General features: G+C 36.6%; 1 protein-coding gene across 1 annotated transcript; it reads right to left on the reverse strand.

Moving 5' to 3' along the window:
- Positions 1-523: 523 nt before the first annotated feature.
- LOC149543779 (uncharacterized) lies at positions 524-6,741 on the reverse strand. Its single transcript, XM_089798462.1, has 3 exons — positions 6,372-6,741; positions 3,284-4,752; positions 524-2,796 (listed from the first exon to the last, which is right to left on the reverse strand). Exons 2-3 carry the CDS (start codon positions 4,530-4,532, stop codon positions 929-931), a joined length of 3,117 nt encoding a protein of 1,038 aa, XP_089654588.1. The 5' UTR covers positions 4,533-4,752; positions 6,372-6,741; the 3' UTR covers positions 524-928.
- Between the last annotated feature and the right edge of the window lie 7,597 nt (positions 6,742-14,338).

Raw genomic sequence — 14,338 nt, forward strand, 5'->3', positions numbered from 1 at the left:
CAAAACAAAGAAGAATCAACTGAGAAAATTGTGCTTAAGACTTCATCTGATGTCTATCCAAGCATCTTATCTCGTCAGCACTACCCCTATGTGATTTCAGGATATTTGTGGTATACAAACAGGAAATTATACCCACGCTCTTCCCAACTACCTAGGCTTGCTGATACATGACTAGATAACAATAGGAATACCGTATGGATGATTTAAACATCCATTAAAATGAGCAGTCAAATTTATGCGTTAATGACTAACAAATGTGAACAGTCAACATTTTATGCATGACAATTCATGCCCAGTGTAGTCCAAACAGACATCCAACATAGTTTCAGAACTTGGCAGCAACTTTACATCGAATAGGTTCGTACACAGGCAAAAGCTCTTTACATATTTTAACTCCATTCAGGTTCCCACACAAGCACAAGAACTTTGTACATTTTAGTCCATAAAACAATCTAGTATTTACAACAAACTCTATTCATGTCTTGACCCCAAATAACAAGGACTCCCCATGCCTAGCAAAAAATACACGGAATAGAAGGCCTGCATTCCCATAAGAAGTTAAATAAAATGTATTATGAATATTACAAGACTTCATTTCTTGAAGTGAAAGAATAGGAAATGTGAACATAGAGACCCCTTTTTTTAACAACAGCCAGGCGAGTTGTGCAGAAACCCCTGGTTTGAATTACATAACCTGTGATAAATTTGAGAGATATTGTACCCATTGTACTGTAAGAAATCTGTAATTGTCTGCTGACCAAGAGTTTGAACTGTGCTCTTCAGTAAAAGATTGTAGAGCAAACACCCCACCCTAATTCAAGGATATGATCTAGTTTTACAATTCTAGCGGTTTAAATTGTTCTTTCTTTCCATATTTCCAGGTTCAGCTCAGCAGAGAGATTTGATTTCTTATTCTCCAATTCATATTCTAGTGATTAAATCCAATTTCATCTTCATTCTCCAACTCATATGCACTCCTGTAGAAATTTCCTCTTGCAGTGCTAGTCACTGATGGAGGTTCATTTTCATCACACTCATAATTATCCTTCTCGTCAGCATTTGACATGGTAATTTTTTTCCTTCCTTCCATATTCAAACATGCCCTGGAAGATGAATGCTCATGACCATGCTTGAAAAATTCTCCCTGCCCATCGGAATCATCAATTTTATTTTTGTTGACAGCTTTCCTTATAGGAGGATCCAAAAAATCAGTGCTGGCCTCATGAAATCCATCTACTTCATCATAAAAGGACTGCAAGTGTTCACGCAATGGGTCATATTGAATATCTGATGGTGACATGCCAAGAAGTCTGGCATCAGTTGAAGTGGGATCCTCCAAATTATTGGATAAAGCATATAATCCATCCTCTCTAGAATGGCGGACAACAAAATCACTCATATCCTCCAAAAAAGTAGAAACTGATGCCAGATATGACTTTCTGGATATCATATAACCATGCTTAGAAAGAGTCATTACTAATGAGTTACCAGAAAAATCTGTGTACCATCCTTCAAGCAGCTGGTCCCAGATACCGGCATAATTCTTCAGTAAACACCAATACAAGACCTGCCTAATGCCAGACTTTACCACTGAAAGTATTCTACTGTTGTGTCTAGTTCGTTTAAGAAAGATCTTGTCAGATGTAGAGTTGATGAGGACAACTTCAGGCATCAAAGACAGAAGAGATTTCACATCATTATGCTCCCCTAGGAACAGTGCTCTCCCAGTTCTTTCCTCATATATGGAAGGAAACTGCCGACAGTGTATACCATTACTCAGATACACTGGAGAACCTAAAATTAATCGGAATTGGTGCTTCAACTCTTGCAAGGAAGGTTTGGTAGAGCTACAGAAAACAGAGGGTACTACACCGTGCTTATAGCCATTCATTTCAACAAAATAACTATGCAAATATTGTTCTGAGTTATTCACTGGGTCTTCTAGCGAATGCTGGGCAGGCAGAGATCCATTCTCTTCTATTGAACACACCTTCTCTTCGAAGACAAAATCAGGTAGGAAACCATCTATGCTACTATCTAGAAAGTCCAATACGGGAAATCTTTCACTTCTTAGTTTAACAACCAGTGAACCATCTTCTTGACATCCAAAGCGAACAAAATCTGATATGTCATGAAAAAATAACCTGACATTTTGTGAGGTATGTTGCTCAGAATGATATTTTTCAACTCCAAAAAATGTACTAATCTCTGATATGTCAGCATACACATAGCCATTATCTTTGAGCACTTCCAAAAAGTTCCCACAACACTGAGTAAGAGACTCTATAAAAGTGGAAATATCCATTCCATCAGGAAAACTGTTTAACAGCACAGAGAAAACTGATGCACGAAGTCCAATGGCCACTGTCTTCATAATACGCTTGTTTTCAATAGATGGCTGAAGAAAAACAATACCAGGCTTGGTATTGTTTGAGAAAGCAATATCTGACCAGCAGCTGATTAGCTCTCCAATAGATGTAAAACCTAGCTTCTTTAGGTTTAAATTTGTTCCAAATGTCCTTTCATATATTTCTTGCAAATTTCTGGTTTCTATGCCATTTCCACCATCCCAGCATGCAAGCAACAGTCTCAAACAGAACTTAACTTGTAACAAATATTCCTCTGAACAAGATATAGATTTTTCATGACACTCAGTTGTTTCCATACATTTATGTCCATAAAAATCTCTGGCTTGATGGGCAATACTGCAGGAATTTATACCATCACCTGTACCATCATTACTTAAAATTTGAATAGGTTTTCCAGTTTCATAGATTTCAGGGTGCAACAGACTACCTGCCACAATTAAATCTCACATGCTTCAGTCAGAAAATCAAATGGAATATTACAAATCTATAAACAAGGATTTGATTTGAAAGGTAAAGATTGGTTACTACTCCATGGGAATCTATATGCTATCCAGCCTAACTAAGAATGTAAGCAGGCAGTTTTTTTCCATATATTCATTATCATTACACACTACAACCATTGCATTTTTCTTGTCTGGTGCAAGAAATTTTTGGCAATTCATAGACACTTGTGGAGTACATAGCTATGCCCTTTCTGTCTCCAACGAATACACATGCATAAATATTTGCATGCATATGTGAGACAGACTAGTAATCCAACAGTTTATGGGACAGCTAAGAGAAAGGTTTTGGGAAGTTTCCGAGTTTCCAGGAAGTCCCGGAAATGGGAACAGGTCAATTTTTTCTGGAAACACATCCCCGGGTAACACTGGATTATTCATTATAGATTGCTAAAAAGGGCAAACAAGGCTTACCTTCTATTTTCTTCCCTGTGAAATGATAGTCATAATATTCATCTGTTATTGTAGGAGCTCCTCTTACTGCACACACACTGCTTACTTCCATTCCTGAAGCATCACGAATAAGTCTTCTACTACTATTACTTATTCCTATCAACAGTCCATCTGTCATGGCAGGATCCTCTGCATCATTACTGAGCACTATTGTTTGAGCAGATTCGGAGTACTTAAAGAACACTATATCTAACATGTCCTGCACCATCCACTCAACTTTTGGTTTAGTATATGCATGTTCTGTAAGAACATCAGTTAAGTTCTTTCCAATTTCATTATAGATCTCCTCTTCAAAATTATCTGACGACATGCCCAGAGGATGTGACTGCACTATATTGAACACAATGCGCCTTAGTCCTGATCTTATTCCAGCTACCACTCTGAGATTTTTTGATGACTCTACTAGGTACAATTCACTATTTTCATCAAGCAACTTTCCATTCACAACATGTGGCATTGCTTTGCAAAGGTCTCTCACTGAGCTAAAACCAGTGGAAAGAAAGTTCTTTCTAAATATTTTTTTGTAAATATGCAGAAAAGCAGATTGTTTTCTGCCTCCCAGAATAAAAAGAGGATGAAGCAAAACTACACGAACTTGATATTGTAATCTAAAACGAAATTCTGGTGATTGATCAAAATACTGTTGAATTTCTTGACTGAAACAATCTTGGGGCAAACAATTGGCTACATTCACATAAATACTTTCTAACTCACTGTCACTTAGATCACCTTCCAGAGGGTCTATTTGACTTCTTTTCCTTTCCATAGAGGTGATGCTTTCATCTTTTATCTGGCTATCCACATCGGTTGTTATATAATTTAGACTGATTTTTCCTGTGTGTATATCCTGAAAATGTTGTGTGTTCTCACAGTATTCATGAGACTCTCCACTAAAGGCAGAACTTTCAGACTTCTCATAAATAGAGGATTCATCACAATTGTGAATTATGTCCTCATTATCAGTATTGCCATCATCACCAGTATCTTCATCTTCATCATCAGCATCTGTATCAAACAGTAGCTGCTCATTATCTATTGTGACTGTTCCACAAAGAGCAATATCCTGATCATCGATGATATCCCCATCATAATCACAAAAACTACTAGTACTGATACAGCGAACATTCTGTACATTATCATTGCGTGGAGATTCAAAGTACTCATCTTCATCAGTCAGCACATGAAAACTAATCTTTCTTCCTGCTTCCATTGTGGCTTGTTTTCTGTTCTTTTCCAGTCAGTTCTTTCCATTCCGAGTCTCCATTGGCTTCTGAGATGAACAATTGTTTCTTCAGTAATGGCCTGGGAAAACACCGCTGGCCCTAATTTCTTCAGAACTGAAGTGAAGACTTTTTACCACATCAATTTTGTGACTAAGAATAACGTTCTGGTTCATTTCTTTCAAGCTGGACATGGCAAAATGCTCTCACCTACATATGATAGTAATAAAGATAAAAATCATTTGCCATTAACCCTAAGGAAAAAGATAGAATAAAACCAATGTAAACCAACAATAGCAAGAATTGTAAGATTCATTTCAAAGAAGTAAATTTAAAAGGAAGTGAAACTGCACAAAAAAGGATTCCGTATGAGGTAGACCATCTCCTCCTTAGTAATTTGATACAGATGATTAGGAATTTGATAAAATATTAGACACCCATTACCTGCAACCTCAGTTAACAGAGATTTTAATAATATCAAATTTTGATCAGATGTTTCTTGTGCTAGATATAATTTTTTTATAGAACAAGAAAATAGCTCACTATAATTTTGGTAAGAATCAAAACCTTACAGGCTCTAAGGCTAGGGTTTCAGTTCAAAATTCAAATGGAAGAATTTAAAATTATGTACAGAATTTCCTGCGGCCATTTTTAGGTAAATAATATTAGTATATATTTTGTGATGATGTTGTATCTATCATATGGGCAAATGCACTTTTCAAGAGCAAGAGCAACAGACTAGAGTGATACATACGATGTAACACAGTCACATGGATTATTATATTTTAATGATGATATACAGTGACAGATAAGACTTTGAATGTTCTAAAACACAAGACATATTGTCATGGGTTATTGTATATGTTAAGTGTATCTTTCTTCTGTAAACTTCCTTCCCTGAAAAGCTTTATTGGCATACTTTGTTACCTTTATATACATAATACGGATGAGGGCACAACGTGGGCAACTGTGCAGTAGATTTGAGTCCCTTTTATAGTTGCATCGTGCAATGGCGCTCTTGTCAATTAGTGGCAGATTCAAATTGTACAGGTATCTATGTAGATCTTTATTTTGAGGAAGCTTCCCTGTAATCATTTCCAGCCTTTATATATATGGTATACACAATACAAAAGAGTGACCATTATGTCAAATTGAGATCTCTTTGTAAGTATCTAGAATCAACTCAATCATACTAGCATCAAAAACCATGCTGACAGAAAGCTATCCAGTTTTAAGAATCCCATATTTAACCTTCCTGTTCAATTCTAAATTCATTGCAACTTTTAGATTTTAGAATCCAATATGTAATTTAGTCTACGCATTAGGATTCGTTCTCCTTAGCTAATTCAATTCAGATTTTGAGCTTATAGAGCTTTGAGGGCCATATATTGTTATTCCCTTCAATTTTTCCTTTTTAATCATATCATGTGTTAACTGTTTGGAACTGCGCGCCTTGGATTGCTATTGCTTCGTTTGATAAACAGGAAGATTCTGTTTAGAATCCTCTGGTCAAGGCAGGATTAACCGTTTTGAGTACCATGCACAAAAGCCATCAAATAATTTACTGTTCATAGAGTCAATCCTAGAATTCTCTCGACAAAATGTCACAACTAACATGTGCATGCCCCTTGCATCTCATTGATTATCCTATGTCTATAGCTGATATCCATGCGAGATTTATAACGCTTTAAGGAGTTTCACCAGTCAAACAAATATATACACACATTAATTCTGGAAAAATTACCAAAAAATACAGTTGAATTCGACATATAGCATACACAAAAAGAACTAAAAGTTCACTTCAAATGACACAAAACTCAAAACCAGACCTGAAATCAGCTAGCTTCAGAGAGGGTGGTGCTTCAGATATTCTCCAGTACATTCTGCAAGTAGTCTTCATGATTGTTGATTCCAAAATTAAGATATTGTTGAAAGATTAAACATGTAGGACAATCCAAACCAGGTAATCTTGAGGGTATTTCGACATGCAAACTGTCTATACATTTATGTGTGGCCCAAATGAAGAAGATGGGATTTTGGATTTCTTCCTCGATTGAATTCTCAGTTCAACTTATTCTTTGAAATGCATATTTGGGTAACCTCCAAAACTAAAGATAGAAAGTGATAAATGAGGATTTGTCGCTTCAGGGATCAAAATAGAGCATGTTGCTAACGTGTTGGCGGTTTTGGAAAAACCAGGCATGTCCTAAGCGGCCTTCAAATATTTTAAGACTTGAAAAGGTTAGTGGGGCCACGAAAGATGTTACTTTTAAGGCCACGTGCCTGAGGTTTCCGATTGTGGGAATAAACTCTGAATCATCAAACAAATATCCTACGGAAAAAGAGGCTTTGGAGCCCACCCCATTCCCATTCCCTGCCGGCCAAGAGGCCCCTCATGTACCATTAATCCACTAGCTTTTCCTAGTCCTCCATTTTATTCTTTCAATTGATTGACCCAAACTTCTTTAGTTGATGCTGAATGAATGATTGATTTTAATGACATTTTCATTCATAATTTAGGTCCATTTTTTAATTTTAACATCTTTAATTAACTCATCTATGTTATCAATTTTAAGTTATTTTATTTTCTATTAATTACATATATCTTTATTAAAATCTCATTTTGTTTCATTGTCTTATTATTGCAGAATATGCAAGTTCTTTTAAGCTCTCTTATATTATTTACTAATTTTCTTAAAAGTTGTGTTAATTTTCTTTAAAATGGTGTATTTCGTAATGATGTGTCTTTAAACCTCCTTATTGAAGAAAATGCAAGCTCTTCACAAATTATATCTAAGATGAGATGAGACTTCTTAGACTATATACTATTGCATTGAGTTTAGCTCAACTTGTCATTACATTTTTTATTTCAATCAATAACCATTAAGAATTTATTTCATGACTAAGAATTTCTCCTGCTTAATCAGTGAACACAAAATTTAGGGTATACATGTTGTCACCACCCTTCCTTCAGAGGGTCTGCAGTAGTTTGTCGATGACACCCTTCTTTTCAGGGTCTCATTGGTCATTGAGGCCAAATATTGGAAGCAACTCATGGGTAGTCTTAGTCTCTGGCCAGCAAATGAACTACTACAAAAGTAAAATCTACTTCTTGCACACTGAGTTGGCCTTCAAAGAAAAATCGCTCTGATTATTGGCTACCAAGAGACAACTCTTCATGATAATTACCTAGGTCTCCCACTCACGGTAAAGGAGGTTACCACATAATTCTAGAAATCCATCCTTGAATAGATTCACAAGAAGTTGGCGAGATGGTGAAGTAAAATTCAAAGCAATGCCTTGAACTACAACTCATGGTTGACTCCCTTCAAGTGATACCAATGTACTTCCTATCCTTATTCATGATCTCTAAAAGTATGGCTGACAGCTTGGAGAAGATCTAGAGAACTTCCTTTAGCAGGGCACGGAGGAATAAGATAGACTTAGTCTAGTCAATCGGGGCATGATTTGTAAGCCCAAATTGCAAGATGTGTTAGGGACACAAAAGAGAACAAATTTAAACAAAGCCCTCCTTGCCAAGGTTGGATAAAAGATGGCCTACAGGTTAGTTGATTGGGTCAGAATCATAAGAGAAAAATATCTTAAGAGTGACCCCTTTGTTTCCTCTTTGATGAGGAAGGATCTTCCCCTAGGCTCCAAATTTTGAAATAATATTGTTAAGAGTTGCAACATCCTGAAATAAGGGCTCACATGGCATGTTGGTAATGAAACAAGATCAAATTATGGGAGGAAAGATGGGTGAGTGATAAACCACTAATTAGAAGCCAATTCAGTCAAATTATGAGGCAAATTAAGGATTTCTTTGTTTCTATGGTTAATGACTACATCTCTCCTATTAAATTTTGGGTTAGGATTGTTGAGTGCTTAGGGGACACTCCCCACCTCCTCCACTTGATGGAGGACCTCTAGGAAATGCTAAAGGACATCATAATACCCATATTTCAAAGAGAAGACATCTTCATCTGGGATTGAAACTATTCTAGTGAGTTCTCTATTAAGTTGGCCCATTACATTCTTATCGACTCTTTGAAGGAACTTACTTGCTTGGGGAAGGTTTGGGATTCTTATCTCATCCCCAAGATAAATTTATTTTGGTTGACCATTCTACATGGTAAAATATTGACTATTGACAACCTTAGACAAAGGAGCTTTGGACTAGGTGCATTCTCTACAAGGATAAGAAGGAAACTACCATCCACCTCTTGGTCAACTACCCTTTTGTCTCTACTATTTGACACATGTTCCTTTCCAAATTGAATATCCCCTTAACCTTCCTAGATGATCTATAGCAGTTTATACACAATTGGGATCGCCCCCCTCTAGCCACCCTCTGATTTGTCATATCTAGAATTTCATTCCATCCTCGCACATTTTCTAGGGCATCTAGAAAGAACACAATAACAATTTTTTTAAGGATATTGCTAGTAATATTGAGATTGTGATGGCCATTACTTAGAAAACACTCTTGGAAAATTCTTTAATTAGTAAATGGAAAACTTTGACCAATCCTCATTCATGCATGGATTGTATGTTGGCAAGAGTGGAACCTCCCTAACTCCTTCAAATTTAACAATTCTAAGAAAATTTTCAAACTTGATACTAAATGGATAGCTCCCCAAAATCCTTGGCTTAAATTAAATTTTGTTGGAGCTTCTTGTAGTGGTTTAGTTGTTGGACATGGGGTCCTAAGAAATCACAATGACAAGCTAACTTTGGCCTATGCAGAAAATGTTATATCAACCTCTAGCAACTTAGGTGAAGCCTTGGTATTGTTCAGGGGTTAATTTTCCCTAGCTGCGAGGACTAAAATCCTTTACATTAAAGGGGATTCCAAACTGATTATTGAAGCTACTAAGGGAAATATATGTGCTAGTGACAAGTGAGTAGTATTATACTAGACATTTGGCCTTGCAGATAAAGCTCAACAAATTGTCTAACAATACACCTTTAGAAAAGGAAATGTAGTGGCTAAATAAATTGTCTAACAATGCAACTTCAGAAAAGGAAATGCAATGGCTAACTCCCTTGTTGCATTTGGTCTTGGGATTAATGGTATGTGATGTTTGAGGTACATGTCCTTCCTTACTAACAACATCACCTCCCTTATCAAGAGAGAGAAAACTCATGGAAATTCTCAATGACTCATGATCCTCTTGATGCAATATTCCTATAGATGCCATGCTAGGTGAAAAACCTTATGGAAGGCACTTCCATGTTAGTATTTTAAATTTGAATGCAATTCTCAAGGTAGGATAGGATGGGTCCCAACCCCAAGGAAACTATGATAATACAAAGGTGCTAACTTAGACTATCCTTAGTTGTGCGATGAATATCTTTATTAATAGTGAAGTGAATTATAATGAATTTACCTCTTGTGATTTAATTAACACTTATTGGCCTCTCTATCTAAAGTTTGATATAGTTTGGATTTTAAATTTAGACAATTCTACATGTCTCCCAATTGGGATGTTCTTACCCTATGAAATACAACTAAAGACTATAATTACTTGCCAAATCATCTTTTTAGTTACCTTCTTGATATTTCTCTAAGTTCTAAGGCTTCTCTCTATAACTACTTCCCATGTTCTTTGTGTATTTTTTCCATTTACACTCTGGAGGATGGCAAGATGGGTGGTGATAGAGTTCGAGTGGAGACTAACAAAATTGATGAAAATATTTGCAATGATCCTAGGTTATGGCTTATGTTGGACAAAAGAACAATCATGCCCTTTTTGGAATCTATAATAGGGTATGATAAATGCCAATCTCTCCAGTTCACTAAAAGTTGGAATGAAAAGTGGGTCACCATGGGTGCTATCTCTTTTGGGATAAATGAAGCTTTCATTATGTATGTGACTGAGTTGTCTACTGAATGTTGCAAGTGGGAAAAAACAAGTAGGATTCCCAACGAAACAAGTCTAAATAAGTTCTTCTAAAGGAAAAGATTTTCCATCAAATTACATGGTGGGTTCAATAGAGAAGAGTTGTCCAAGCCTTGAGACCAGGTATGCATGGTTATTATGAAGTATTTCACCCTTAAAGAAAGATTTAAGGTTTTCAATTACTATCACTTTCCTTTTCATAACCACTTTAGGCACCATGATATTATTTCCTTTTTGTTCCTCTTTCTCCACTTGTTGGAATTTACTGTGAATTATGTAAAGGAATGTCGCAACCAAGGAAAAATTACACTATCCTCCATCAAGGGCTAAACTTGTGTGTTGACATGTAGGAGCACCATGGGTATTTTTGCAATTTTGCATAAACCAAGAAGATTTCCTTTCATTGTTCCTATTTGTTGTTTGTAGAAAGGTCATTGTTGTTTATATTTACTCTTTTTGCATAGTTAGCTCCTTAATGTGGGCCTATCATGAATTAATTTCCTAAGCTTGCAGAATTTAATTTCGTCATGTGTGGGAGTTATCCTTCTCTTTGTTCAAGGCATGCTAATTTCTTATCAGCTCGATTGATGAGAAGGATTTGCATTAATGGGGTTTTTTTGACATTATGGCATTCCACACAGTTGGGAACTTCTTCTTGGATCATGTTTCAACCTATATTTTTCCCTACAGAAGTTTATTTTCTTGATTGAAAGGTCATTGAATTCTCCTTTGGGAAGGCCTATAATTTTTAATGAGTTTCTTGATAGACCAACTTGTGGTTTTGTTGGCTATAAAAGTAGAGATCTAAGACTAGGAAAAGAAGATTGATGTTGGATAGAAGGAAAATATAAAGATTTAGCTCTGTAATCCCGATCCTTTATGCTCATTGATTGTAATTTGAAAACATATGGCTGCAACTAGGTAGACCTTATGCCTTGCCATATTGAATGAACATTGTCTCATCAAATCTATATTTGTCTCTCTATAACTTGTTGTGGTTTCTCCTATTTGGTGGCTTCCATGTGTAACTTTGAGTGAGGGTTGCTAGGAGGTGACCTTTTCCCCCTCCTTCCTTGCATTAGTTGGTATCAGAGTGAGTTTCTTTATTGGAAAAAATTGGGATCATGTAGAACCTTGTTAAAGATTGGTTGTAGGGTAGCATACTTGATTTTTTGACCTATAACATGTAGAAGGTTGTGATTCTTGCAGGAACTGTTATCAAAATGGTTCAAGGTAGATGAAATACAAACAATGCTATTATGGATATGTTAAGACAAATTGTAGCTAGATTTGAAATTATTGAAACAACCCAAAGAAGAGGAGTACATCTTGAGGATGTTAGTAATGAAGAAGAAGAAAAAGCAACAAAACTAATGCTAAACCTGAGGTGGAACAAGATGAAGAAACACTTCTAAGAGATTTGAATAGAGAGAATTCTAGAACTTTTTTTGAACTTTCTATTAATAGTGGAAGACTTGATACTGATGATTTGTTGGATTGGATCTTTGAGATTGAGAAACATTTTGATTATGAAATTATCTCTAAGGATAAGATAGTGAGGATAGAAGCTACAAATTTGAAGGGACATGGATCTCTTTGGTGGGAACATTTGTAAACTGATAAATAGATAAGAGGAAAAAAAAAAGATTAAGCCTTGGGTACAGATGATTGGTAAGTTGCAAATTAAATTCCTTGCTACTAATTATCAAGTTAACTTGTTGAGGATAATGCAAAATTTGAGATAGAAAGTGTAGAACAAGATTTAGTATGCAAAGAACATTAACAATAAAGTAAACATTCACAAACTAAAACTATATTCACATATATGTTTAGACAAAGAAAAGCAAATAAGAGGTGCAAAACCTCAAAGGAGAAAACACTCCATGCTTTTCTTGATTTTGTAGATGCGTCCTTTGATGTGGATGTATGCTCAAGATGCTCAAAGTTGCTTCAATGGTGGAGATGGGTAATGGAAAATTGGTAGCTTTGTGAGCTCTCAATTTGGCATTATAAGGGTAAGATTGATGACTTTGGTTCTCAAAATAGCATGGTAACTTTAGCTCAAAGATTGTTGTTGAAATGGCTTGGGATGGCATTCAATTTATAGGCTAAGGGCTTGAGGGATGGAGGGCTAAGATGCAAGGAGAGATGAAGGCTTAAGGAGGGTTAGGATATACTCAAAGGAGAGCACATGGATTGTGCTTGTTTAGCACCAATGGGAAGGTGACACTTGTCACAAGGAGGATGAGTGTGAGAGGGTAGGGTAAGCGTTTGGTTAAAGGCATGATGAGTGGGGTTGAGTATGTAAGAGAGGTGTAAGAGGAATGAGTGTGGAAGAGGGAAGAGTGTGGAAGATGGATGTAAGAGTCATGAGTGGGCTTGTAAGAGTCTTTTATAGTTTGTAAGAGCACTCATGACTTAGTGGTTGAGATTTTTGAGGGGAGACTTTGGTTTGGTTTAGGAAAGTCTTAAACTTGTTTAGGGAATGTGACAACATTAGGGGGTGGATTAGGCTTGGGTTTAGGATTAGATTAAGGATGTTAGAGATGTGCAAGTGGATGGCATTAATGAGGGTGGGTGAGTTAGTGGCTAAGCTTGGTTAGTATGGGTGGATGGGGTGGATTAGGCTAAATGGAGGATTAGGGATAAGTTAGGGCCTTTTAGATTTGAGGATTTTATTTATCAAATAGATTTATTTAATAAATGGGGATTTTTGGAATTAGATAGAAGAATAGGATTTAATTGATAAATAATAGGTTATTTAATTTATCAATTAGGACTATAGGTGATTAATTAAATTAATCAGCTAGGGGATGGCAAAGGATTAATTAAATAGAAATTTAATTAATGATGCCTTTAGAGATAACTAAATAGGATTACTAAAGCGGTGTAATCGAATTTAGGTGTCTACATTTTGCCCCTCTTTGACATAGTGTTGAGACAACACTATTTCAAAGAAGTTTGAATGAAGACAACATGAGGAATATTTTTTAGCAATAAGGTTGCCCTAGTCTTGAATAAGAAGAGGAGAGACTAGACTTAGATGATGCCCCCTCAAGAAGGTGGCGGGGAGAGAAATGAGGCTTGACGACTTCTTGAAAAGTACAAGAAATTGAGATGAGCTAAGACACAGGTTGGCAAAGAGAAGGGGTTGAATTAGCTCAAACTCTCACTACGGGAGAATGATAAAGGAGAATTAGAGGCACAAGAGTAAAGCAAGCTTAAGACTTTCCAGGATTGGGGGGGGGGATGGAGAAGCGAAGCGCTATAAAAGGAATCTAGGATAGGGAGATGGATGATGGGATGATAAAGCTAATGCAACAGGATTTCAAAGAGTCAGATTGGTGGAAGATGGGTTTCGGAGATCCCTAGGACTAGGATTGTGGATCTCAAAAGATGAGGCTTGGTGGATTGATTTGATTGGTGGATCCCTAAGACTAGGATTTTGGATCCCTAAAGCTAAGCGTGAGGAGTGATTCAAAGAGATACTGATGCATAAGCTAGGATAGGTGCTGGATATGGATGGGGGATAATGGAGATGAAGGGAATCCATTGAAGCTTTTTGAGCAGGGGGATACTTCAAAGAGAAGTACCACCATGTAGTTGAGCACTAGATTTGCTATAGGACTGTTGATTAATTGCCAAGGTTACCAAGAACATCAAGGCCTTTTCACCAACCGGCCAGAGGACTGACAAACTGACTCGAAACAAACACGCAAGGATTGCCCCAATATCACACATGAATCCTAGACGAAGCAGCATGGAAACGACACTAGGTAACCCACAAGCAGAAAAAGAAAACAAGCAAAAGACCTGATCAAGACCTTACGCTCTGATTGCCCCATTCGCAGCATACCATGATATGGAAGATCGTGGCAACCTTGAGGAGGGAA

This window comes from Cupressus sempervirens, chromosome 8 (genome assembly GCF_028749045.1).
Source record: "Cupressus sempervirens isolate cs-2001-9-10 chromosome 8, ASM2874904v1, whole genome shotgun sequence".
Taxonomy (NCBI): Eukaryota; Viridiplantae; Streptophyta; class Pinopsida; order Cupressales; family Cupressaceae; genus Cupressus; species Cupressus sempervirens.